The 26,974-nt window shown below is 39.6% G+C and overlaps 1 protein-coding gene across 4 annotated transcripts in view; it reads left to right on the forward strand.

Moving 5' to 3' along the window:
• GLIS1 (GLIS family zinc finger 1) overlaps window positions 1-26,637 on the forward strand; it is a 202,573-nt gene extending 175,936 nt beyond the window's left edge. For 3 of the 4 annotated variants that reach the window (XM_014938918.1, XM_014938919.1, XM_014938921.1), the window contains exons 7-10: window positions 1,244-1,394; window positions 15,319-15,503; window positions 22,231-22,398; window positions 26,036-26,637. In XM_014938918.1, the coding sequence (XP_014794404.1) occupies window positions 1,244-1,394; window positions 15,319-15,503; window positions 22,231-22,398; window positions 26,036-26,172 (641 nt within the window). In that variant the 3' untranslated portion in view covers window positions 26,173-26,637. The remainder of the gene's footprint in view (window positions 1-1,243; window positions 1,395-15,318; window positions 15,504-22,230; window positions 22,399-26,035) is intronic. The other variant, XM_014938920.1, reaches the window with a different exon arrangement.
• The last annotated feature ends 337 nt before the right edge of the window (window positions 26,638-26,974 follow it).

A 26,974-nucleotide genomic window follows, 5' to 3' on the forward strand; every position in this document is an offset into this window, starting at 1 on the left:
GGTTCTGCTCTTCAGTCACACAGAAACAGATGCTGACACTCAGCCGTGTCTTATCCGCCCAGAGGGCTGTCACACATTCCCCACAGCTCCAGATTTACATCATGCTTTCTGCTTGTTCACATCACAGCGAGGGTTTCGGAGCGGTGCCATCCAGAACCCTGTCAGTGACACGGGACACATCCAAGCAGAGCTGACACACAGCTCTGAACGTGTCACTCTGCACACAGTGAGTGGGAGAGGAAAGGTGAATGCTACATGAGGAGAGAAAGAAACTAGACCCCAGAGGGGGTGTGGGGTCTTAAGTCCTGAATAGCTGGATGCTGTGGGAGCTGGCAAACTTCATTTGCTCCCCACAGCCTTCACCATACAGTGGCTGCTCTAGTCCTCCTCTGGGTAGACTCCCTGGAGGCAGACCCTGGTGGGCCAAAACTCCGGGAGATGTGGCAAACTTAGAGAAGATGAGGAGAAGGGCTGAGAACTTGAGAAAAGGACTAGGCTTTTCCAAGAATTTAACTTATTTCCCTGTCCCAACTCTCTCAGCCTGTCCTCAGAGCTGAGGTGTTCCGTCCCTCTGATGATTTTTGTGACTGTCCCCTTGACCCACTCCAACAGGTCCATGTCTTCCCTGTCCTGAAGTCTCCAGAGCTAGACGCAGTTCTCCAGGTGGGGTCTCACCGCAGCAGAACAGAGTAGCCAGAGTCCTGAAAAAAAAATGTAGCATGAACAGTCCATTTCAGTTGTTTCATTTCCATTTGTATCAATATGTGATATTTTTAAATGATCTAGGAAGTCCAGTGCTCTGAGCTCAGTGTCTAATGTGATGTTGGTATCACGTACCACTCTGCTGTCAATATGAGCACCATCGTTCTGTTAATGAGCACCATGGGTTCTCACTCACAAGTGTGGTGAAGGCAGGGTGAGAGTCCTGCCCAGTCCTGCCAGCTGCTAGGAGGAGCAAGGCAGAAATGGACCACCTGAGAGGGTTGGAGGGGAGACACACGTGTCAAAATAACTTGATACAGCTGTGGGTGCTGCTCCAAGCCCAGCAGTATTCACAGACCTACTGGGTCTCTGAGCGGGGGACTCCCCCTGGCAGTATGACTCCCCCAACACAAGTGGGCTGCTGTGTGTTTGTGTCTCAGGGTCGGGTGGGGGATAGGGAAGGAGTTGGGGACTCTCAAGGACTTACTTGGATGCTTCTTTCCTTGCTTATTTTCTTTTGCAAAATGACGTGTGTTCACAGGCCTGTACAGTGGTTCCAGCGCTAACCATAACGGTCCCTCACCAGGTATATTGCCGCCTCCTCACGACATCCCTTCAAGACACCATCCGCTCGACTCTACCCTTTCCAGCCCACATCACCATCAGTCGCCGCTGGAGAGTGCCAGGGAAGGGTATGTGTATCAAACACGCTTGGCCTCTGTCTGCCTTGATAATGAATGATTAATTATTTTACTTTGCATAGATGCTGTTCAAATGAAAAACACTGGCTCAAACTAAGCAATTTTGTTTGGTTTAGAACCATAGAATAATTCAGTTGTGAAGGCACCTCAGCAGGTCATGTCATCCATCCCCTGTGCAAAGCACAGCAAACTTTGACATTACTGTCAGGTTGCACAGGGCCATGGCCTTGTCTTGAACAGAACACGTGAGATTTTTTTTTTAATTGAATGCAATTGACTTTATTTTTTTTTAATTCTTCCCTGATGACTTCACTTTGGATAAGAGAGAACTTTTCTCAGCTAAAGTGAGAAATCTCTCAAAGGATAAAAACCCAAACTATGACTCACTCAGGAATAAGGCAGCATTTGCCTTAGTAAGACTTTGTGTCAGAGCAAGAGGCTTTCTCACTTCCTTGCTCTGATAAGATTTTCTGTAATATATCTCTCTGCAGCAGGCATTACGGAGTGAGATACTATTCAGGGAAGAGTATATTATCACACTGATTGTACAGATTGCATTGCTACAGTATGGATTGCATTGCATTGCTGCAGTATCTGATACTTGTAAAGCAACGTTTGCTCAAGGATCTCATAACATCTTCTCAACCATAAAGAATCTCTGTAAACCACAAAATTCTGCTTAGAATATTTTGTGAGTGTCTAGACTCATGCAAATTAAACATCAAACTTAGTTTTTCTTCCCAGCACTTTGGACAGGGAGGGGACTCTGATTTTGCTTTGCTGATGGGAACTTGGGATACAGAGAGATTAAGAGATTTTTTTCTTCTAAAAATATGTTGCAATTCTTTAGCAAATACAGCAATTGAATGTAGAGCTTTTCCATTCTAGTCCAGTGACTGATCCGACTCTTCTTTTATATGGGGAAAGGAAAGCCCAGTAAGTTTTAAATTGTATGCTTTAAGCAAAGGGCAGAAGGCAGAGTGTAAGTGGCATGGAAAGGGCACAGTAATGAAAATGACACCTCGAGCAGTTGAAGAACGATCTGATTAAGGAAATTCAATTAGGAACAAATTACTCAATTTTTTTTTTTCTTAATTGGGGAATGAATGCTGTAGCAAGGTTAGCTAATCCACGAGCTATTCTTTCCCTGCTCAGTGGGGTTACTTGAGCCTAGAGCAGTAGGATCCTCTCCTCTCCCTGCTGCCCAGTGCACTGCTCAGCTGTTTCCTCCTTGAGTGCGTTCTAGGATGGGCTTCCTAGGGGAGTTAAGGCAAAAACTCCCATGAATGAAATAAACTAAGGATATACTACAGGAAGCATTTATTTCTAAGGCACTTCATGTTTTGTTAGTGTTAATAAGAAATGAAAGTAAAGACTTGACCAGAATGAGGGCAACAGACAGTTTTCCAGTTAGAGTGGTCTGGAGCTCCCAGATGCATTCTCCTTGCTGCCCCTCGTGTCTCCAGTCCAGAGCACAGCACTTCTCAGCAGAAACGCGGTGCTGAGTGAACCCAGTTTCTCTCTGAGCTCCTTCTACAGACGTTTTGATCTTTTGCTCAGGCCAAAGTTTACATCAGAATTGTCTCTGCTCTTTTCAGCTCTAGTGGAACAGGTATTCTTTCTCAGAGGAGACAACGGTGCTGATTGATTATCTCGGTGCTTATAGACTTAAGTAATGTAAAGTCTTTGCAGCAACACCACAGTTAATATCTTATGACAAAATGTAAGAATGAGATGATAACAGATTTCTAACCATGAACCAAACATCAGGAAATAGAGAGTGGAATGTGTTTTTGAATAGTTATTTTAAAACAGGGTATCTAGTTTCATGACATAATTACTTGGAATTTTTCAGCATCTCAAATGCCATTTTCTAAACTCAATGTGTATTCAGTACTGTCATATGCAGTCCAAGATCCTTTTGCGGTATTTTAATTGTTTATGCTTACATTATTAATGACTGCTGAAATAAAGCCCATACATGACATTTTAATTGCAAGTACAGAAACTTAGTGTGAACTAATAGTCCTTGAATTTCATTCAACACACTTTTGTTTAAAGCATTCATCCATTTCACTGGGCAAAATCACTTAATAATCTAATGTTTGGAGCCACTGAATTATAGAACTGTTACACTTTTGCCACTTCATAGCAGTATGCCATTACTCATATAAAATATATATGGTTTACAATAGGAAAGAAACACCTAACACTACCTTTCTTCATATGAACTGCTCCAGCTTTCTGGCACACGTGTAATGTTTTGCCTCATTTGTCAGCTGTCTCAGCATTAATGTTTAAGTAAATGCGAAGAATTTCTATACTGTGAATCAGTACGATGACAAGACTGGATTGCATAGTTTAAGTCTGTAGAATGAACCAAACAATTACTATCAAGAAATCTAATTACTGAGTCATCAAATATGCAAGATGCCAAAAACTACATGATGCAGAGTACAAATAGTCTACTCAAGTTTGACATAAGATTCAGAATTTGATTTAAAGGCTTTTTCTTTTTTTTAAAAAAAAAAAGCTCTACGTTATACCATCCTTTGCCAAAGTCAATACCAAGTGCAGCAGTCAGTTTTCCCAAATGGTTTCTAAGACATTTAAATAGTTTGACAAAATTATCTAATTCACTTGAAAATGTTCTAACAAAATCTGACTTCATTACCAAATGTATTTATACTGGCTTTATACAATATGGAGAGTATTTTTTCAAATTCTGGTATTAAGTGTATACTCGACCAAAAAATGTTACTTATATTGGTATTAATTAGGCTAAAAAGTCTGTGACTGAGAAATGTTTTGGCATCCAGAAAGTGGGCTTGTCATGATCCAGCTTTAAATATATATTTATATTTTATTTCAGGTAGCAAATTGTTATTTTAGTATTTCTTGTAGCATATGCCATATATAATGTCTAACTCAGTTTCATTTTGCCCATTGCAAAAATAGTCTCTTTTGATTTGTAGCAGTACAAAGACAGAAAAACAGCTTTTAGTATTTAATCTTATGTGGATTTTGCACTTGGCTTGCTTTCTGCTATTTTTAAACTGTTATTATCTAAGTCATCTAAAAATGTAGTTGGTTTAATTTGTAAACTATCTATCTCCGTAAATTCCAGTTTAAAATATTCAAGTGTGATAAATTATCAGCTTAAATGAAACTGATGTGACTAACATTAAGTGAGTTTGAGTGGTGGCACCAAGTTAGGGATTTGCACCAATTTAGCTTAATGACCTAACAAGGTCACTTTGTAGGATCTGAACAGAGTCCCTCTATATGTGACTGTGAAGCCCTCTGTCACTTGTGTCACCCGTAACAAAAAGCACTTATGTTCTCAAAAGAAGCTGGGGGTACTGACAAATAATAACTTGATTGGGAAGGTGATGCGTCTCCAAGGGAAAGGAAAGTGAAACTAGTGTTTTATATTCCTGTGGTAATTTAGGTCATTTCTACTCTGTAAACAGAACGCTAAATGAAGAACTACTGGGATTAAGACATCTGTGATGTCCATAGGTGATGATTAATGAGAACTCTGAATCCAGTCTTGTGAGCCTTTAATATAAAGGATTAAGTAATCAGAGTTACAGGAAGGAGCTTACACAACTCTCTTTTGCCCAGGCTTCTCACCAGCTAACTGCAACCAGCTCAATCTGCGTTCTAGACCCCCCTGAAGAGCCACTTACCTGTTCAAAATCACAAGAAACAGGACTTAAAAACAGTCACGTGAAAAGAGACATTTTAATCAGGCTGCTTAAACATCAGAATTTTTGTTTGCTTGCTTCTTAGCATATGTTAATTTAAGTACTGCAGACCTCTGTTAAAAATCTAGTGCTTCATTTTTCTCTACCTAAAATAGCACAAGGCACACAGAGCCTCCCTTCTTGCTCAACCAGGGAACATTAGATTTGAAATTCCTGATGCTTTGAAGGTTGGAAACAAATATGTAGGGTAAAATCTTGTGTGCTGGATTTTTATTTGTACTACTACCCTGCCATACTTTGGCAACATGAGACCGTATGCCAGCTCCTACCCATGTTTCAGCCCTCTTACACACATTGCCAGGATCCTGTCAGGTGCCCCCACTTCAAAGAAGAATCTGGCCCAGTCCCCCTGAGAGCTGGCAGTGAGCTGTGGAGCTGGGAGACAACACCCCCCAGCAACCCCACATCTCTGCTCTGGGGAGGTTGATTTGGCTTCAGCTGTGCTGGTAGCTGGTGATGGCATACAAAGGGTCTGGTGGGTGCTTCCTCATCAGATGGGACCAGACTCAAGTTATGGCTGTAGGAGTTTCACTGTTGTTTGCAAGAAGATAGTTTTCTGGAGCATGACTGTTTCTGGGATAAAATTTTAGAAATTGCTCCCAAACCAGTAAATGAAATGGGGGAGATTCTTTTCTATCTCCTTTGACTGCCAGAATCCATGGCCAGATAGTAAAACACATTTGTGTACCTAATTATCATTACTGTTAGTAACAATTAGGTGTCTAACTACTTCTGTCTACCTTTTATTAATCTTTGAGTTCGTGAGCTCACCTAAATAAATTGAGTAGTGACTGGCATGTTACTAGAATCTTTGTAGGAAACTAACTTTTGCTCTCTAGAAGTATGCTGGAGAACCAGGTACCTACACAGTTTTTGTAACACTTCCTAGGACCAAGGAGATAGATCATTCATTCATTGTGGATTCCACTGGAGAATACTCTTCATTTATAATAGAATACACAAGTCAGTGTTTTAGTCTTTCTTTCAAAAGCACTATAACCAATAACAAGAAACAGATATCTCTGACAGCTGAAAACATTTTCAGTGGAGGAAGCCAAGAACCCATCATAATTTATCTCAGTGTTACGGATCTGAGCACGCAAAAGGGGCATCAGTACATCTGTCCAAAGAAAGAACAATGTACAGGTGCGGAGATGAGGTTCATGTAACAAAGAAAATCAGTAATTAAAAGCATCTGGTTTCAAATCCCAAGTCATTTATCTCATTGTAGAAAATGTGATCAGAATTCATTTATAATCATGTCCAGATAGGCTTATACAGTTTTTTCCCCCCTTAAGGCAAAATTAGCATTAGCAGAGGCTTACTTCAACAAGACATGGTTAAGAATAACTTAGTGGTTGATCATGGGGTAAAATATTGTTTGGCCATCAGCAGAAATAGGTGGGCATGTGTTTCATTTGTATTTCTAAAAGGGCAGGATTGACATTCATTAGAGAGCCTTCATCAGTGCATCTCAAAGTACGTGCTGTGTTGCCTGCCCAGAGGAGACACTGTGAGCAGAACTATCTTAGAGTAAGAAATGAGAGAATTACAGGAAGGTGGGAGGTTAAAGGAGTTGGTCAGCGTAACTCAGGAACCATTTAAGATGGATTCAACTGCAGCTCTTCTGCATTATATTAATGATTTTACCCATTACTGCTTTTAGCTGTATTTAAATTTATGCTTAACCTCTGTAAAGCTGATTTTTACTCTTTTTTTTTTTTTAAATTTTGTTTTGCTTTCTACATGAAAATTCCGCAATTACATGTAAACCATATATGCCAAACACAGTAATTTATTATGGTATAACAAATGATTAAGTTATCATCACATCTCCCGCTATTCAGTACAGTGCCTTTTAGACTGTAAAATAGAAGAAAGCAGGCATCAGGTACCTGAGCAGAATCTACCTGCACCTGGGAGCATCTTGCTGTTTACTTGCCAGGGAATAATGACCTTGAATGACTAAAATAAGATAGATCAGTCAAGCGTGCAGTGCATGCTGGATAATACTTAGTAGACAGTATCTGTGTTTGATTGCATGTCTTTGTAATTGACTTCCTGGCAATCACTTGAACCTAAGGCAGTGCTCTTTATTTAAACGTGTTTGAATACTTCTTTGACCGCATTAATAAGGATTTTTATTTTTTTTTACTTTTGAAAAATATTTTCCTGTTAGATTGTTAGCAAGAATAAATTTTCCTTATGTGTAGCGCCTTCCACTGTAGTGATTCTAGTGATTCAGCTGCTTCATTTTCAAAGGAGTTTATTGAACAAACTCTATAAATAAAGATGTCTTTTAGAGTGGCACAGTTCCCATAATGATCACTATAATTAAATGCTCTGCAGAAATTGGATATAGCAGGTCAGAACAATTGTAGAGATATTCATTTAGCATAGAAAAAATGTATCTGGGTGTATTTGTGTGTTTGTGAAGGTAATGAAATGCTTTACAAAATACTGAGTTAAGTTTTATGCCCAGCTGAGACTTGCATGTGTAGGATTGTGAGTATTTCAGTAAGTTGCTCTGTACCTGAAGAGAAGGCCCACACAGAAAGCTTTTGAGTGTACCAGGAAAGGACTCCTTTGGCTCCTCTGTAATTTTGAGCCTGAAGCTGTTTTCATATCACCGTTGACTGGTATTACTAAAAATATTCTAAAGCAATTAAATGACCTAAGACTCTCGAGTCACTATAAAGGTCCCGTGGATATTGTTCTCTGTAATGTTTACGAAACCCCTCTTACTCCTCCTAGCTCACTGCCTCCTGCACCCCTTGTACTGGCACTTGTCACTGCTCAGTGTGGGTGAGTGAAGATGCAGAACTGGATTAAATTAATCCAAAGCAGTATTCTGAAATAAAAATAATATTGTATATTTATCTAGAAGATAGAAAAGGCTTCAGTCATACTTTTAAAGATGTTACACATGAAGGTATGTCACCCACTGCATTAGTGGCAGAGCCCGAGTCTCTTCACAGCAGACAGTGACTCAAGCTGGGCACCAGCACAGCGAGAAAAGAGAGAACCGAAACAGTGTCGTATCTTGCAGTCACAGAGCAGAGACTGAGGCCTTGTAAGAAGGGCAGTGTGTAAGAAGGGGAATTGTTTCCTCATTGTTTATAGAAAAAGGTAATAAAACGCAGTGACTCCCAGCAAGGTGATGTGCAATGAAGGATTTGTTATATACCAGGGGGAAGAGGGGCAAGAGGAGAAAGGAAGAAAGAGGCAGAGAAGGAAAAGATTCTTTGCATTCCAGAAATGTAGCCACAGGCACCTGGCAGTGATTAGTGCAAAGGTTCACCAAACTTCAGATAGAGTCCGTCTCAAAAAAAAAAAAAGTTAAAAAAAAAAAGAAGTGAACGGTATAACTGTTTCCTGAGCATGTGCTGACAGAAATTCCCGTAGGGCAAGACCCAGAACAGAAACACGTGGCAAGAGATTGGGCGCTATCCAGAGACCAGATTAGCAGAGCTTTACACATCATTTTTAATATTATGGGAGGAGATGAAAATCAGTGTTAACTTTTTTTTTTTCCATTAAAAACCAAAAAATCTCCGGGTCCTGGAACTGAATTGGACTTTCTCACAATATAAGTAACTATAATGCTTGGGGGAGAGATTTTATGAATGAAATGGCTGGCATGCTGGAGTTTATGGTAGAACCTGGTTTCATGGAAAAATCTCAGTTTTTGTAACTCGCTGCAACACTGTACAAGTCACTTAAGATAAAACATGGAGCTTCTTTGCTTTGGACTTCCCTTGTGCTTTATTACATACTTTTCTTCATATTAATACAAGTTAAACATAATTCTCAAAGTCAAGACTGTTTGATATGGTGATATGCTATGCATAAGACAGAATGGTCTTATAACCCAAAATATACAAAAATTTATTTGAGATAAAGGACAGATGTTTTTCAGTCTGGATTCGGTCCTGTTTCCACTGAACTCAATGGGATATGGGTTGAGGTTCTTTGTCTTGCTGAGGAATCTGCCAATCAAGCCATCACATCATAAAAAAAGCTAAAAACCCAGACAGTTTTCATATTGGAAACATCCCTATCTTAGATATTTCTATTTTGCGGTTATACTTCATTCCCACTTATTATCTTAGTTTAAATTTATTTTCATTATTTTTCAATTTTCAACTCCATTCAATATTTGCTAATTAAGGATACTGTGTGTAGTTTTTGACAGTCAAGAGATGATGAACTAGAGCATGAAAAAGCTAATCTTAAACTAGCTCAAAATCTGGCTTTACCATTTCTTACTTTTGAGTCAGTTTGTCCAGGAACTGCTTTTGAACAAAGATGGGCTAAAGCAAAGTGTAAAAATTTCTTACTCAGACTAAATACTGTGGATGAATATAGGAAACATACATCTTGACAGAAAGTTCAGAAAAATCAATGTCAATATATAATAAGTTTTTGGTTCATTATGTTGTGATAATAATGGAAGAAGACATTTGGTATGCATTGTAAAAATACACAAATTCTTACACACCACTGCCTGCTTTGGGAGGCTCAAAGTGGAGGCAGGATAAATAATTCTAAAACAAAGTAATGGTAATTGTAGCCTGTTAGATGTCTTTTCTACAGGTCACTGCTAGCTCATGGCACATCTAGACAGTTCCCTCACACAGGTCTTACTTACAATTTAATATGAACCTTCACCATCCAAAATATATTCTTAAAGCATGATCACACAAATATTTATGTGAAGTCTTACTGGGATTTCTGTTTGAGATTCCTAAAGGTGTGCACTTCATAAATGGGAGAGAAGACAGAGTAATATCTTCTATGTTTTGACTTGTAATTTTCTTTTTTTAAAAATCCTTCTGTTAAGATTGAGATTTCTGAGTGTTCCAGTTGATGTGAGTGACAAATGCTTTGCCTCAGAGGTGAGGAATTAGCGGGTTGTCTATGTCTAACACTTGGGTTAATGAATCTTCATGGGCAGTGGCCCATCCGAGTCCGAGCGCTTCCCTTAGGCAGGGCTGTGGAGCTGAGTATTTTAAGACAGTGTTTAGCATGGTGCAGAAATGTGTGCAGGATCATAGACAAGGTACATTACCAAATTAGGATCAGTTCTTCCAATAGTTTTCAGTCGGTTGTGTGGATGAAGATATTACATAAACAAGATTTTTCTGATTAGTCCTTTTACTTAATTGTCTACTGATGGATCTTTGGGAGAGGAATGCATTAGCTTTGCAATTCCACCTGAAATCACAGGTCCCTCAAGACTAGTATTATGTCTTCAGCGCCATCCTACACATGGTGCTTCAAAGGGAATTTGAAAAAAACCGCAATACCTGGTCAATCATATGAAGTTGCATGATGAGTGAAGAGAGAGGAGAATTCCTCTCTGCCTCCTTGGCCGATCAGTTTACATCCTGAAGCACAAGATTTGATTACCCCTCGCTTAGCATGGAAATGTTGGTTTTGGCCATTAAATTATTAAGTCTCTTTTTAAAAAACTAGGCATTTTGTTTGATTCCGTGACTTCCTGTGGCTATGAATGCCACAGGCCGGGGCATGCTGTGTGAGCAAAATGTTCCTTTTGTTGTAAGCTGACCTGCTTCTCTCCGTGGTGCATGCCCTGTTGCTCCCATGTCTTGGACAGGGTGGGGAGGAGGCTGGCTCCTCCATTGCACCCTTGTAATCTGAAAAACTGTGTTTAAAATTCTCTTCTTTCATTGGCATACTTCTAGTTCTGGCAGTTTTGCTTTGTAAAAAAACCTTGTCTTACTACTCTAGTATATCTTCAGCTCTTTTTAACTCCCACAATACCTTAATGCATCAACACTGAACACAGCTCTTCTGGTTCTACCACTACGTAATATATGGTCATTAATAAGTAGATTCTATAGTTTCCTTTCTGTTATTATCCCTGCTCTAGAAAGTTGCATGATATTCCTACAACAGTGCTGTTCCCAAAAGATACTGTAAGTTTAAAGCCAGTCAACAGATGGAGGGAACAGAGACCCTTTTGGTGTGTATGTCTCTGTATGAGAGGGACTGAGAAACACCTACAGTCATTAGGTCTGAAGTCACCAAAATGAATCTTCAGGTGAAAAAGCTTTCCTACTTGCATCATATATTACACACAGCAAGGGTGTTAGCAATAACAGTTTCATTGGCAGGCAACTGGAAATCTGGAGTCAGAGAGGGCTCGCTAAGAACTTCATTAGTGTCTGTAGCAGATAATGGCTAGGAGTAAGGGAAATGCACGGTTGAGAGGTTACCTTTCACGTAAGGGACATACAGTTTCTGATAATGGAATAGTTAAAGCTTTGCAATGGGTTAATTTATTTGAGTTGCAAAGTGTTTTGCCATCAAGCATCCTTGTAAGACAGGGTACATTATCCCAACAGCCAGACTACATCAGTAGTGCAAGTTCTGTAAGAACTGTTGATTCTCTTTAGCTTTGTCACAAGGTTAGGGAGATAGCAAAAAGATTTATGTTACTGAACAGAAATATTCAGTACAGCCAGGAGCCCTCAAATGTAATGAATTAAGGAAGAATAAGGATTTTTTTACATGTGTGTGAAAGTATTTATTTATATATCTCTCTATATAGCTATATATAGGCACAGATATATATTAAAAGGCCCCCAAAGGACCTGCAAATTTACTGAATTATGCAAGTTACAATTAAAGTAAAATATATGGTATATATTTATTATTAATAACCAAACCAAAGCAAACTGTGGTTGTAGACAGTATTAACAGGAAATGTCCAGGCTATTAGTTATTGAAACATATATGCCTGAGCTACTGCCTGGGAATTTTTAATGTATCCAGCTGAGTTCCTGCAATAAGCAGTTTAGTGTTTCTTCTTCCATACAGAAGGCATCTCCTTTAAGCTCTTTTCTGTTGCTAATGCATTATCTATTTGATTTGTACCAGGAATGATTCCTCCTCTCTTTTAACAACCTGAGTATCACAGCAACCTAATTAGTAGTGAGCTCCCACAGAATGCAAGAGTGTGAATGAGGAGAAGTGCTGCTTTAAAAATCACAATCATAGAATCACAGAATGGTTTGGGTTGAAAGGGACCTTAAAGATCATTTAGTTCCACCCCCCTGCCATCACCAGGGACACCTCCCACCAGACCAGGTTGCTCAAAGCCCCATCCAGCCTGGCCTTGAACCCCCCCAGGGATGGGGCAGCCACAGCTTCTCTGGGAAGCCTTTTCCAGTGTCTGAAATTGACAAATTCTCACATGGTTAAGTAGCCTCTTGAATTAGTTAAACTGGGTAAGGAAGCTGGGATTTTCAGTATTCCCACAGCTGGACACCTTAAATGTACCATTTTTGTTTGGCATAGAACATATTTGCATAGAATTTAAAAATGCCATTACTGGACCATCCTAACAAAGCACTCAACAGAGCAGCCTGGCAGGTCTCTATGGGGTGCTGCATTTCCCAGCAATAGCCAGGAGAAGACATTTCAAGAGAAGGCAGAGGAAACCCAACACAGGCAGTTGCAAAGTCCTCGCTCACCAGAAGTATTTTTCTCCCTCATTCAGAGTGGTTTCTGGCTCATCCAGCCCTTGGAGTTTTTAGTACATCTTTTGTTTCTCTTTTAAATGTGTGTGTGGTCATTATCCATATAAATGTCACTATCATGATCTCTTTTAGCTATTATCTTTCCAATGAAAACAACTGCAATCTTTTAAATCTCCTTTCAGATAGAAGCATTTCCAGGCTTCTAATAGCATTTCTGGCATGTCGAGGACAATGTCTCCATGTGTGCCATTTGAAGGGGCTGGTGACCATTTTGTAATTTGTGGTTGTGCTTTGTTGGCGCTCCCTTGCAGCCTCAGAAGAGACCGTTTTCTGCAGGTCCCAGCAGATCATGTCAGCCCCATCTTCATGCAATAGTTCACCGCAGACACGCATTCAAGAGCATTTGCAGAAGATACGACTTGTAGCAGGGCTGCGCAACAGCTCATTTGTGTTAAACGATCTCTCTACTGAGACCTTTGAGGAAAATACTGTCACATGGGAGCTGACCTTGGCGTTTAGCTGCTTCTTAGCAAATAAACTCGGTATTTTTCCCCGAGCTTCTGCTCTTCAGCAGTTCAGACTCCAGTGAGCGTTTTCTGTCTCTGCCCTGAAGAGGGCACAGGTAACCCCTGCAGTCCCCATGTCCCTTTTTGCCACCTATGCAGCCCCCGGCCTTTCCCCTTGAGCAGGGCAAGGGCCATCCCAGCTCTGGTGCTGAGCTCTTTTTAATACGCACTTAAAAAAACACCCAGATAATATTTTTTTTCTTTGGCTCTTAAAATTTGAGTTTAGTCCTCTCCGTTTTACACATTGCTGCTCATCACTTATTGGAGGAGTGTTTTTTCCAGTTCTTACGTAGTTGGCTTGAAAATATCCTTGCCTTCAACCATTTAACAATACTGGTTTATTTCTTCAGTCTAGTTCGGGGATATTCAGAGTTTCTGTGGTTTGTATTATATGCCTTATTTTCCTGCTTTGGGAGATGGAATTATTTCAGCATAGGATGGGCTTTGACTGGTTGATTTATTTAAGCCCCTTTTAATAGAGTGTCACTATGACAGCTTTTGGCAGTGTTCCTCTGCCTCTCATGTTAAATTTGATTAAGCTGTTGTCACCATTAAGTCACAGTTCATCTATATTTACCTCTTGAACGCTCCCATGTAGTGCTTAGCCCTAAGTCAAGCATAGCCTCCCTCCCCAAGTTTAATCCTAACTGCTCCAAGAAGCAGTGATGTAAACTGGCGAGGAGCTGCTATTGCAAATCATGGTTTATGGTGTTTGAACAGCGTGTGCAGTGGTAGAGGAAGACACAGTGAGAGATTTAATTTGGTTTTTAGTTGATTCTTTGTACGCCTGCAATGGTTTGTGCTCAATATGTTTTTTTCCAGCTACATGACATGTATTATAACCTGCAGAGGTATTTTTATTTCTACCCCTCAGGACTTGTAGCTGTGTTTTTCTAGTGTCTGGAGGTTCTATTGCTGCTCAAAGAGCTATTTCTCTTTAACAAAACATCCAGAGGCAACAGAGAGTATATGGTGAGCATGAGGCCCATGGAGTCCACACATTTGACAGAGTAGCACTGGGCTCTGGAGCAAAAGGCCATTTGTCAAAGCTGCCACAGGAGGGTAAAAGATCCAGCTTCTATCTATTTACTCATTTACAGAGGTAGTTTAATGTGGTTCTAAAAGAGGCTTCTACATGGATGGCCAGGTTCTTGGTCCCATCTTCTGCACCGTGCCATCTTTCTGGCTGTAAATGGCTGAAAGACAGTTCTCTGGCAATGGGTTTGTCCCTTCTGGGCCAGCTGCTGTGCCACCCCTTGGCGGGATGGTTGCATTGTGGCAGGGACGAAGCACCGGTGTCTCTGCTCCACTGGTGGCAGAAAATGCCCAGGGACTTCGTACAAGTGGGTTAGTGAGGCTCCTCAGCTGCTCCCACTCCTTGTGGGAGTGTTGGGCCAGGGTCTGTTCCCCAAGTGGGACTGCCCCACTGCTCCTGTGCTGGTCCCAGTCCCAGATGTCTGGGGGCAATTTTCCATCTCTCAGGTACAACCACTCCTCAGTCTTGCACTGAGCGCTGCCGACACAAGCAAGTACTTACCAGGCTCTTTCTTTGAGAGGACAGTACCATCTGGTGCAGTTAAAGCTGTATTTCTACATCTAAAAAGTCCTACATGAGGAATAACTGAAACGAATGCTTTTCTGTTTCTTAGCTGCAACTGGGATGTGAAGCTTTACCCCATTAGAAAACACTTAAACAATTTACTTTCATTTACTCACTCTAACTATGTTTTCCACTTCTGTTTTCTGGACATGTATTTCATGTATCACAAAATTTTAAATTTATACTGAGGTGTGTTTAAGTTGCTTCCTGAGGATTGGTGTCATTTTGATCCTGTCATTACGGCTAGTACAGGAAGTCAGTGTAAAGGAATAGAAATCCTTTTCTAACTCCCTTTCCTCCTAATGGATACCTGAAAGCAGCACTGCATTGTTATCTTTTTTTGTTTTTTACAATATAATTTCTATCTGGAAAACAAGCGTTTCTATAGTTTGGCCATTATGGAAATAGAATATTTTATTTCCCCATATTGTGATGTGATATGTGAAGTTGTTCTGTATTTTCTTTTTCTAGGCTTGCTCCCAACATAATTTCTCCACTTGTCAGCCCCCTGAAAGCATTAGTTCCACCTTCCCTATTGCAGAAACACGGCTCTCCATCATCACACAGCCAGTCACCAAATGGGCAGCAATTTTCTGGAATACCAAATAAACCATACGCTCAATTTCAAAACCAGTCTGTACAGCAGGGATCTCAAGGTAACTCTTCCCTCTGCGTTCTTGTTGCTGTTTTTTGAACTTTCCTAGTTGGGGAGAAAGACTTTATTTCAGTTTTTGCATTTTTGACTGATACTGTCTTATTAAGGGATTGACAAGATTTTAATGGGAGCTCCAATTTTTAAAGTGCCTTGATAAACATACAGAGCAAAATCTTCAGATCAGTTTATGCTGTGGTAAGTTATCGTAATGGGGAAATCTATCACAACAGCAGATTTATTGCATTTATTCAGGTTTGTCAGTGGGTGCCTAGAAGCAATGCACCTCATTTGACTGGTCATCCAGCCTTCCATCAGCTTGGAGAAAGTGACCCTGCCAAAGCAAGAGCCATCTAGTCCCAAAACACATGGGCTGAAGCACACCTTGGCAATGTCCCGCTCAGCCCACTGATAGTGATGCCCTAGACATGAGCTTAGACAAAGAAAAAATATTTTGCTATTTATTATGTCAAAGTTTGGCATCTGTATTGTTTTATACAATAATATGCAAAGGCACTCTGTACAATTACAGTGTGCCAGTGTGATTTGAGGACAGGAATGGGAGCAGCTAAGCAGCTGTCCCACTGCTTAATTTAAAACATTTTTTGTTCTGAATTACTCAGCCTTTTTATTCGGGAGCTTATTTACCTATTCCAGAGTTCTGCTGTGGGAACTAATTAATGTTTCTGCAATTTTTGAGGTATAAATTAGCAAGAGATATTATTATCACAGATTCTTCCAGTAACAGGAGCTTGCATATTTAGGGAATATGTTATATAATCCAGATGGTATGCTGCTTAAGTGTGGTAAATATTCACAATAAAGAAGTGTGCAGGACATCTGTCTGCTTGCAAGTATAACCAAGCATGTCAGTTTATACAGGCAGATAACCAGCTTTTTGAAACTGGTTTCACAGCTGTACTGTCATTTTTAATAAGGTCATTTTTTGGCTGGCAAAGTATCACGTGATCAATTTACTGGTGGGCAAAACAGGATTTTTGCTTTCTCTCAAATGTATGCTAAGGCTTGGTCTGAAGCACGGGAGCTGAACACAAACCAAGTGAGCAATTCACAGCTGTAATGGGGTTCAGTATCCCAACGGTTCCCTCTGCCCTTCATTCTCTGAGGAGTATTTTTGCTCTTTGGTTGGACTGACTTAGTCTGAAAAAAGTAAAGCATATTATATCAAATGATTTGTGCTGAAGGAAAAACTAACTCAACCTGATGCTCAACAGATTATTCAATTTAAAAAGATTAACTCTGTGAGGGAAAAGTGGCAGATTTATGATAGCATATAATGATATATGATTATGTTACTATAATGAGCTAAATAACTACAAACCACAAGAGGAAAGTTTAGCAGCTCATTACTATGGCAGAAACAAATGCATAGACAGAACAAGTTTTGAACCACTTAAATAAATTGACTTTATTCCTTAAGAAAACCACATTTCCTTTTGAATGAATTGTTGCTTTCTAAGTGTTATGTCGTGTGGTTTTGAAAAAGCAATAATTTTCCACTTTGGCGAAATGCTGAAGTATTATTATAAATTCATTATGGAAATGGTCATTCAAAAATCAATTTTGATTAGCAGCCTTTGAAATCAATTGATCTGTAACCTGTACTCAGCTGTACTTGCTCTACATCTTTTTTGCATCTCAGTTCATTAATAGCCCATTTTTCTAATGGAATCTGTAGTAATTTGGGAGGTTTGAATTTTTGCCGAAAAAAGAAACACTACGTAAGTCTAACTGTAGAACTAGGCATCTGTATGGAAATATATAAACATTGTAGAGAAGAAATTTTTAGAGGACGGCAAGCTTTGTCAAGCTGGTAGCAGAAATATTGATAATGAAAGAATAAGCTGACATTATTTATATGTTTAAACCTTGTTGTAGTAAGATCACATGGAAATTATTACATGCTGAAAGAATTCTGCAGGCAATGGAATCCTGTAGTTATTTATACCTGACATGGTTTCTTGTCAGAAATTTTATGGAATTTGAAAAGCTGAGATTTATTTGCACATACATGTAAATGACATGACATAACAAGATGGCATTTAATAGGCATATTCCAATTATTTGCTCATTACATCACTCATTTTAAAGCTGCTTGAAGTTTTCTGGGCCATGTGTTAGAGAACCAGAGGCAGCCAGTGCACTGTGTGAAGTGGCTAACTGCAGCTTTTCTGTCACAAATTATTTCAAAGCAAAATTTTAACTAAATGTTATGTTTGGAACACGGTTTAATCCTTTATTAACTGTTATATTTCTACATCTACTGTACATAAAACATTTTATAGTGATCATTTAAACTGACAGGACATTTAGTAAATTCTTCACTTGAAAATTAACCTCAGAAAATGTTTGATTTAAATCAAAACTGAAGGAAAACCTGAAATCCAAGTGGAAAAGAAAATATCGGTGAAGCTCTCGTTGCCAAATTGGTGCTACACTCTTGCTCTCCGAGAAGGAGCAGGGATGTTTGCACCAGACAATCCTTTTTGCTTACTTCATATTTTAACCACTGAAGAGAGACTTTTTTAAGACCTTGTAAAAAAAACTCCGTGTTTAATTTACTCTAATCAGCCATATGTGGTTGTTAATTGAACCATTGGTTATGGGACTTATTAATTATATCTTAATTTCTAAGACTGTGTAAAGCATTAAAAAAAAATCTAAAGGAACCACAACTAAATGGCATGAACTAAAAGCACTCTTGTTTTATACTGCACATCTTAAAAATGAATAAATGCAGTAAAGCTCTGACTTGTATTGCATATGCAAATCAAACACTGTATTGCCTGCAAGCAACAAGTTTCATTTCCTGTGGTTGTGTAAAATGAATGAAACCTTATCTGGCAAGAGCACCCGTTGTTACAAAAGCCCTTGTGGTTACTTTAACTCACATGGCCTTTCTGTCTCTTGTCTAATTATTTCGGTTTTTGGGAACACTTAGCATTTAAACAAGCTGGCAATTTTCCCTTTTTAATAGTGTAAAAGATGCATGAGGCTCGGATCCTCTGGAACAGACTGGCCTCTTGAGCCATGCCAGGCTACTGAATGCCACCAGCAAGAGCCAGCCTACCTGGTACCAAAAGAAATGCTCCAATTGTGCCTCTGAAGCAGCGGGTGGGAATATAGAATGTATATAAAAAGTCATTAAAAAAAAATTTTACTGATATAGCAACTCACTGATCCTGCAGTCCTTCAACCTGAAGGTGTGCAATTTCAGTCACTCTAAAATTCATTTCCACCTTCCAGGATTAACAGTCACATGGCTACATTGTGAAATACAGCTTTTAGTACTGCAAGCACGATTCTTCTCACCCAAGTATTGTTTCGTGCCCAGTTTAAGTGCAGGGAACATCACCAAATTCTTCCCATACACCCAAGTAGTGGAACTGCAGATCAGACTCACCAGCTGCAACTGCAGTTTTTAGTGTTTCAGACATAAGGCCAGAGTCCTCTGGATAAACTGCTGCCACTGTCACCCCACATGGGGTAGAAACCTCCACGCTGTCATATGAGAGGTTATTTTGAAGCCATTATGAAAACACAGAAGAGAAATACGAGTGCGTGCTGACAGGTCTCCGACCAGGCAGTGATCTGTCTGGTGCAAGATCCCTGCATAAGGGATAAAGTAGGCACCATCTAACTCGGGAATCTTCTCAGCGCTCTTGTCTATGCAGAAGAGCTGTCTTGAGTCTCCACCTCTTTCTCACCTTTTGCAATTGCAAAAGCTATTGGGAGTTTCTACCTTTTTCCTTAATCTGTTGTATTCAAGGAAGCAGCTACCTTTTAATCCACTCCTCCGACAGCCATCCCTCTGCCTTTTTCCACACGCACAGAATGCATTACATAAAGCCTCTGTCCCCTTCTTATAGGGTTCCACCATTTCATCATTTCACAGAAGAGTTAAAAGTCCCATTTTTGGTGTCATGGTTTGTTTTACCTGACCAGTGTTCCTGCTGCAACCTCTCTCTTCCTCACTCCGTCTTTTTCTTTAGTTTGCTACCTGCATTTATCATGTCTGCACACACATTAGAACAGGAATGGTGTATTTCTCTGTATTTTCTTTGGGAAGCATTTAGAGAAATTTGGTCCTGGTGAATAGAACAATGCAGTACCACTAGTATTTTCCTATATCATGTCTGTTCATTGGATAGTTCCAGTAACACTTTTTGCACTGCTTTTCAGATGCTGAGGGATAGATACTGCAATCCAAAGGAGCATTTGATTGCTTATGGCAGTTATTTTCCAGACTTCTGATGCAGAGGCAGTTCTCTGCCTCAGGTATTTTTTCCTGAGCAATTCGACAGTGTAACTTAAAACAATTTAAAAGAAATCTTTACCCATAGGTCTTGAGAAAACCCTGGATCCAACTAGTTTCAAACCAGTTCTGTCATGCTTGGCTGTTCTCTGATTTTCTAAGCCACTGTGCCAGCCCTGTAGATTATAAAGATATTTAATTGATTTAACAAAGGAAAGCCTGGGAGCATGACGAAAGGGCAGCAATTACAGAGACAGAGAAAATACACGTCATGCCTTCCCTAGCAGTGATGTGTATAGCAGACATCCTGGAAAAGGTTCAGTTTTTTCTCTTGCAATGCATATTAAGTGCTGCAAAGTTACACCTCATCTGACGCCAAGTGTCTCATTTTTTTTCACTGCTCATCTCAAAAGGATATATTTTTAGAAGGCTTACAGCAAGGAGTTAATGTTTTGTAAACAGAAAAGTCAGGATAATTATCAAAAGCCAAGCAATAAAGCACTGTACCTAAAACCACATCAAAAGGTGGTTTTGCTGCCTCTCATAAGAGCTCTTTGGTTTTTTCAGCCAGGCTCTCCAGGCAGTAAATAGAGGTGGCTGTGTATTTATTCTGAGGAAGGACATGCATCATTTAATACTCAGCTTTCCAAATTTCTGGGCCGCCTTCTACATAGGAGCAAATATGAACAGCTTTGGTACAGTGTGCATAGTGTCTTTATCTAATATAGTCATCCATTAGTACTTCACCAATCATGGATATCAACAATTTAGGTATTTTGTGGTAGAGGATCATAGGTTCTCAAGAAATGAATCATCTAATCCTTGCAGATTCTGCCAAAACACATATTAAACTGTGAAACTTCAGAGCAAATCTTTCACCACTCAATGAGTTCATGGCATTTCTACTAAAGAATTGGCTCACTTTGCCTTATTTATTACCATCTTAGAAAACACGACCAGAATGAACAGACAGACCCCGAGTTTTGCCTGGTATTATTTACTTGGTCAAACTTTGGTAGTAAAGGGAAAATTTAGAAAAAGACAGATCTTTTTTTAACAGAAAAAAACTTATACACTGCATTATCTGTAAGGGACAAATTCCATGCCGTACAGCACCCAGGCGCTCTGGTGATAGGCACAGATATTTCATTTCTAAACAAACAGACTGAATAGCTGCACAACTGGCCCAGCAAGTCAAGTTTTCCACTGGTGAGCAGAGCTGTGCTGAAATGTTTCAGTCTGAGTAAGACTGAGGGAAGAAAGACAACAGCTCCATATTTTTTCTGGCAATTAGAAGAATATACTGATGGCACGTTTTACTTGGTTGACTTCAGTCACATATAAGGCAAAGAGCATCATTTCAGAAGGGACTTCTAGAGAAGGTAGGAAAAGGGATCATTAATATGAATGTGCAATTAGCGTGCAATGTGCCTGGAATCAGGAAGAGGTTGTGGAGACAGGAGGAAGGAAAATAATTAAATCAGGCTATGGTTGGTGTAAATCTTATGGCATGCTTTAAGGTGATCCTTATGGGAGCAAGTAACATTTTCTTTTAGGATGCTGGCACAAACTTGTAAGTTGTAAAATTCCTTCCTCAACAATTCATTTGTCCTTTACTGTTAAATACCTTATTTTGTTGGTACAATTTATTTACTACTCCTGTTGGCAAAACCCAAACTGCTGGTTGGTTGGTAATATACTTTTTTAAAAAAGCAGGAGATAAGACATGTAGGGTACGCGTGGGACAAAAGTAAAACATGCCCCAAAAGCAGAATGACCGAGGCAGCCGAACACCATACAGATTTATCTCGCCACTTTTCAGAAGCAAGAAAAGCTTCTAGCTGAACTCAATCTGGAGTCAGTCCTGCACCTCCAGTTCAATTTTACTTGCAGACTGTAGCCCCCTCTGTTCAGTGAAAGGAGTTTCATTTAAATAAGAGCAGTCTAAGAAAGGAGCGGTTTAAGGTACTCTTAAAGGTATTTGGAATAAATAGCCCTGTCTCCAGCAGTGCGTAACGCACACTGGATGGGAAAAGACTTTACTCAACTGAAAACAAAGCAGTGCTATTCATTTAAATATTGCATTATTGTATTTAAATTAAAAGTAATTCATGATAGACACATTCCCTTAGGAGCTGAGCCTCCTGGACCTGATCCAGTGGGGTACTTGCTACTTAGCTTTGAACACAAGTGGGCTGTTGACTGCATTCAGCAGCTTGAAACGATGCACATCGTTGAGATTTTTGCTTGATGGGGATCACAGTCCACAGCACCTTGTGGGACCAACTCTGATGTAGCTTTTATATTATTACCCCTTATAGAATAGCATGATCATTTTTCCATAGTTAAAACTGATGAACTAAAAACCCCCACAATAGTAATGAAATACAGTGACAGAAACGGAGCTAATACCATTGCAGTAGTGTTAAAATGTGTGTGCAATATCTGTTTTCAGGTTACCAAGGCAGCTTTCACTCAATACAAAACTGTTTCCACTATGGAGACTGCTACAGAACAATGGACCAGTCTGTCACCAGTGATGTGCTAACAGGGGAATCCCATTGCTTTAATCCTCTGAGACAGAATGGCTATCACATACTCAATGCACCTTTAGCTTCAACAGGTAATTTAATGCGCCTATAAAGAATTATTCATATGATATTTATAGTAGGAGGGGAAACAAACACATTGTATAGTCAATGTTATTACAAAAATATGTTTGCATAAAAATTCAGTCACTGAAATTCATTTGCATCTACAAAAACCCCAGAAGGAAAGTCAAATTGTTTTAATTGTACTGCATTTGACTGATGGACAAATTTTCCTTTTGTTTTACTGGATGTCACAGGCAACCCATACCTTCATGAGTGCTGACAAACAAGACACTTCCCACATTTATTGTGTGGGCTATTCATTGTACATCTCTTCAGGTATGTGCAGGCAGGCTTTATAATCAGATCAAAGTTGAGGAGATAGTTAACACAACTCTGAAGCAAATAGCAGCAGAGGACTTCCTGTCGATGGAAGAATAAAAGGATGGCTTTGTAGTGCAATACTGATGTTTAAAAAATGGAAAGGCACTGCTTTTTATAAAATCACCTCAGAATATTAGTTTCCTTTTCATTCAGGAGTTTCTTTGTGTTTGTGGTGTTGCACATTTATGGCAATTGTATTCTCCCATTTAGCTACATATTTGCATAATGTAAAATTTGCAACAAGTTACTGTAGCTAGATTACTACAATACTTCAATATTTAAGTATTCATTTTTATAAAACATTCTTTCCTACTTTTAAAACCACAATTAAGAATTGTCAGAATTACTGAAATCAAACAAAATGTGAGTATTGTCAGAGCCATGACACACTACCATTTACTGCAATCTTTACTTACAGATCTCCAAGAAATTTTTCTTCATGTCTGAATTCAGGAGGGCATCTTGGTTAAGGACAATAGTGAAAACATATGTTTAAATGCTTTTTGAAATGGGGCCGGAGTCAGACCACAAAATTAGAGTTGACTTTCCTGTTTGCTTTGTATTAAAGGAGACTGTTCAGAGAGAGTGCGCATGTATTTGTCTGTTGTTCCATACTAGAAGGTCTATGCATCAGTAACAAACACAAGGGAAAACCCTAAGATGAAGTTTCAACTTCAACTTTGAATTATTTTGTATTATTCATGTTTGATGTTGCTAAAACATAGTTTTTTCATGTTAACATCAAATTTCAAGTTTAGATTGACAGCCTGCAATATTTAAAGAACAGACTAAATAAACTTTCCAAAAGAAATTGTAGGAGCAAAGAATAATACTATGGCAAGACACCAACTTCAACAACAGTTGATTTTCCTGTCTGGGGCTAAACTATTATGAAATGTTTCTGTGTAATATTTTTGTTTTTAGAGTGGTTATTGAGGTATGCAAATACTTAAAAGGCTGAAACATAAATATATATTAAATATATAAATCTTATCTCATCTTTTTGTGTGTAAAATAGAACCATTCAGGTTTGCAAGATTCATCAAGGCTATGCATTAATTTTTTTTAGGCTTTTATAGCACCATTAATATTAAATGAGATCTCATCTCACAGGAATGCCAAATGTGACTGGCAAACAGCTGTTCCATGAATCACATTAACAGTCAATAAATTTTTATTTTCTGTTCAGGACTTTGGATAGTTTACTCTATCTGGAATCTAATAATGATTTCTGGGGTGTATGCTTATCTTGGGTTTTGTCCATCTGTGGTTGTGTATCCACCCTGTATACAGGCTCATCAAACAGAAATTAGCATAACATAAACACTCGCAAAACTTCTCAAAATACTGGTCACTCCACTTGAACCAACACAGCACAGGGCAGAAAAACAGGCCAAGTTCATCTTCCAGAGACTTTGGACATACGCTGCATGCCAAATTTCTGCAGACAGCAGACTTTGACCTGTAAACTAACAGTAAATTAATACGTCATAGGAAAATGCAGAAATGTAAATAAGTAGATAATTTGGTCTCAAATAATAAAAACATACCTCATAGTAAAATACCTATAATTAAATTCTAAGGAGTAAGCTGACGGTTCTTTCTGAAATCAGGACCGCCTGTATGAGACTACAGGATCTGTCATCACTGGTGGTGGCATGGTGCTGCACGGCCAGAAGGCCTGAGTTAAGCCTGGTGCAGCGTTTGATTCAGCCATATCTGGACACATTTTGCTGCAGAGTTAGGCACGCTGAACAGATAAGAGAAAGACTAAAGCGAAGGAAGAGCTCATTTTCCAGATGGGGAACTGAGGCACAGAAAAACAGTCATTTCCCAATGGCTCCACAAAGCTCCTCTGTCAAGCAGAGAGTGGAGCCAGGTCCCAGTGCTTTAACCATGAGGATCAGCCACCCACACATTGACTTGCAATTCACACGAATGCAATTTTTAAGAGATTTATTTTCTACATCAGGCACTTAGTTTACAGGCATGTTCTTAACTAGAAGAATCTTGTTCCATGCGTTGCCTCAGCTGACTTAATTTTGCTGCTGATTAATAAAATTGTGGTCAGTGGGCTGAGTGCACAGAGAGACACTTTTCTAAAGATCCAACCCAAATCAGTTGGTACAGGGTAAAAGAGGGTATCTATGTTAAAGGATGGACATAAGGGGTCAATGTTTCATGCAGTAGTTCAGGGAGGGGGTAGTGGGTGGGTTAGAAAACTGTTGAAGATAACTTGGGAAGTTACACAGCCCCGGGCAGACAGCAGGGGCATGGGGCAGATAAGGAGGGTATGGTTGGTGTGAGGAGAAGTGCGGGCGTAGGGACAAATGCAGAAAGGAGAAGGGCACAGCAAGGGGTGAACACAGCAGAGGGGAAGCAAGGGAAGAGCTGGACTGCAGTAAAATGAGTATGTGAATGTGAGCCTTGACTGGTCAGTTGCAAAAGCAGGTTATATTGGGGCATAACAGGAAATTTTCATGTCCTTTGGGGTATACAATAAACTTTTTTTCAGACTCCCTGGCACTCCAGCTGCCAAAGCACCTGGTAGGAGGCAAACCTATTCCTTTCCACAGGGACAGACAGCTCAGGGACAGTTCTAACAGCTGTGGAAGTTTTGCATTGTAAAAGGAGAAGGAGAAATAAATTCCTCACCATAGTGTCTTTCTGGTAGCCTGGCAAGCACCAGCCAGCTCGGCCAGATGAGGAGCCAGCAGCATGGTGGGCTGAGGACAACGTGGTGCATGGCTCCTTCCTCATGTCCTGTGAGCCTGACCTGACCCAGACATGCTTCCACAGACCTCACTTCTGCAGTATGTGCGGATCCAATAAATGCAGAATCCAGATTTCTTCTGGATCTTAACAGCAGCTGGGAGGCACATGGAACATTTTTCCTAAGTAAGTGCCATTAAAAGGAAAAACACAGAAAACAAGAGGACTGCATCACTTTTAGTGCACACTTAACTAGGATCCTTGCCCACTCATTGTTTTGACATCCTATTCAGATAATGACTGTAAAGTCCCAAGAGAGTCATATGCTGATACTTGCACTGCACTTGCAAATGGGTAGCTTTCCGCAGAAATGAATGGGAGCTTCATCTACTGTGACACAAATGCCCATGGAGATTAGTTTGTGTATCTCCTGGGTAAGGCTTTGATGGTAAACCCTATTGTCTTTTCATTAACACTGTGCTGTACTGTATAAACCCAGGCCTCAAACCATGCTTCCTTCCTTATATGTACTGTGGTACTAAATCATGTCCATGCAACTTGTCACACTTTCAGGCTATGATGCAATCTCTGAAGCACAGTGTGTATCTGAAGACATGGTCTCCAACGGAACTGATGAAAATGGATTCTTCCAAAATGGTGGCTTTGATCACTGCTTGAATCACATTCCTTCCATCTACACAGATACCTAAGGGCAGTGCTGATCTTGTTTCCTTTATTATACCTATAACTGTGTATGTAATAACGAAGGTGTTGTTCAAGTACTTTTATTTAGTCTGTATCCCTATATGTGCTCATTTAAATAAACACCTCACATTTACCAAACCATTTTATACATGAATAGTCTGTATAAGATAATATTGGAAACTGTTCCTTTGCTGTGGCACTTTGAAATTCATGCTTTAAGGGAATGAGGAGCATTTCAAGCAGCTTGTTTTGTAAGTTCTCTCAGTAAAGTGTAAATGTAAGTTATATAATAAACTTGTAAAGAAGGGGTTTTTTTTTCTGAAAAGTATGTTTCAGTTTGAGAATGTTGTTCCCTTTAATCAGTTTTCATTTAACTCATTGGTCAATTCTTATCTTTTTTTTTTGCCTTTTTTTTAACTAAAAGGATTTTTTTAATCACAGACCTCATGTATATAAAGATCTTCATTTGCTCAGCTGGTTTTATATTTTCAGTTTTACAAGAAAGCATTAAAAACTGGAAACAAGTGTACTGTCATTTCTTAACATCATCAGTCTGCTCGATAAATCCCAATATTACATTCTTAAGATGCCTGCGAGTGATTTAAAAAAAGCAGTGACATTTCAGTAACTGTGAAATTAAAACAGCCCAAGTGTACATTAAGAAAACCAAGGGGCCTGCAGACTTTTAATGAAAGTGCCAGAAGCCATCCAGCATGGGGTGGCACCATGGGCTGGCTTCCCAGTGCTGCACCCCTGGCTGGACCTGCAGCATCTCCCAGCCTTCCTTCTGCCCATGCCATGGTAACA

Source organism: Calidris pugnax, unplaced genomic scaffold (assembly GCF_001431845.1).
Source record: "Calidris pugnax isolate Ruff unplaced genomic scaffold, ASM143184v1 scaffold18, whole genome shotgun sequence".
In the NCBI taxonomy this organism is placed as follows: Eukaryota; Metazoa; Chordata; class Aves; order Charadriiformes; family Scolopacidae; genus Calidris; species Calidris pugnax.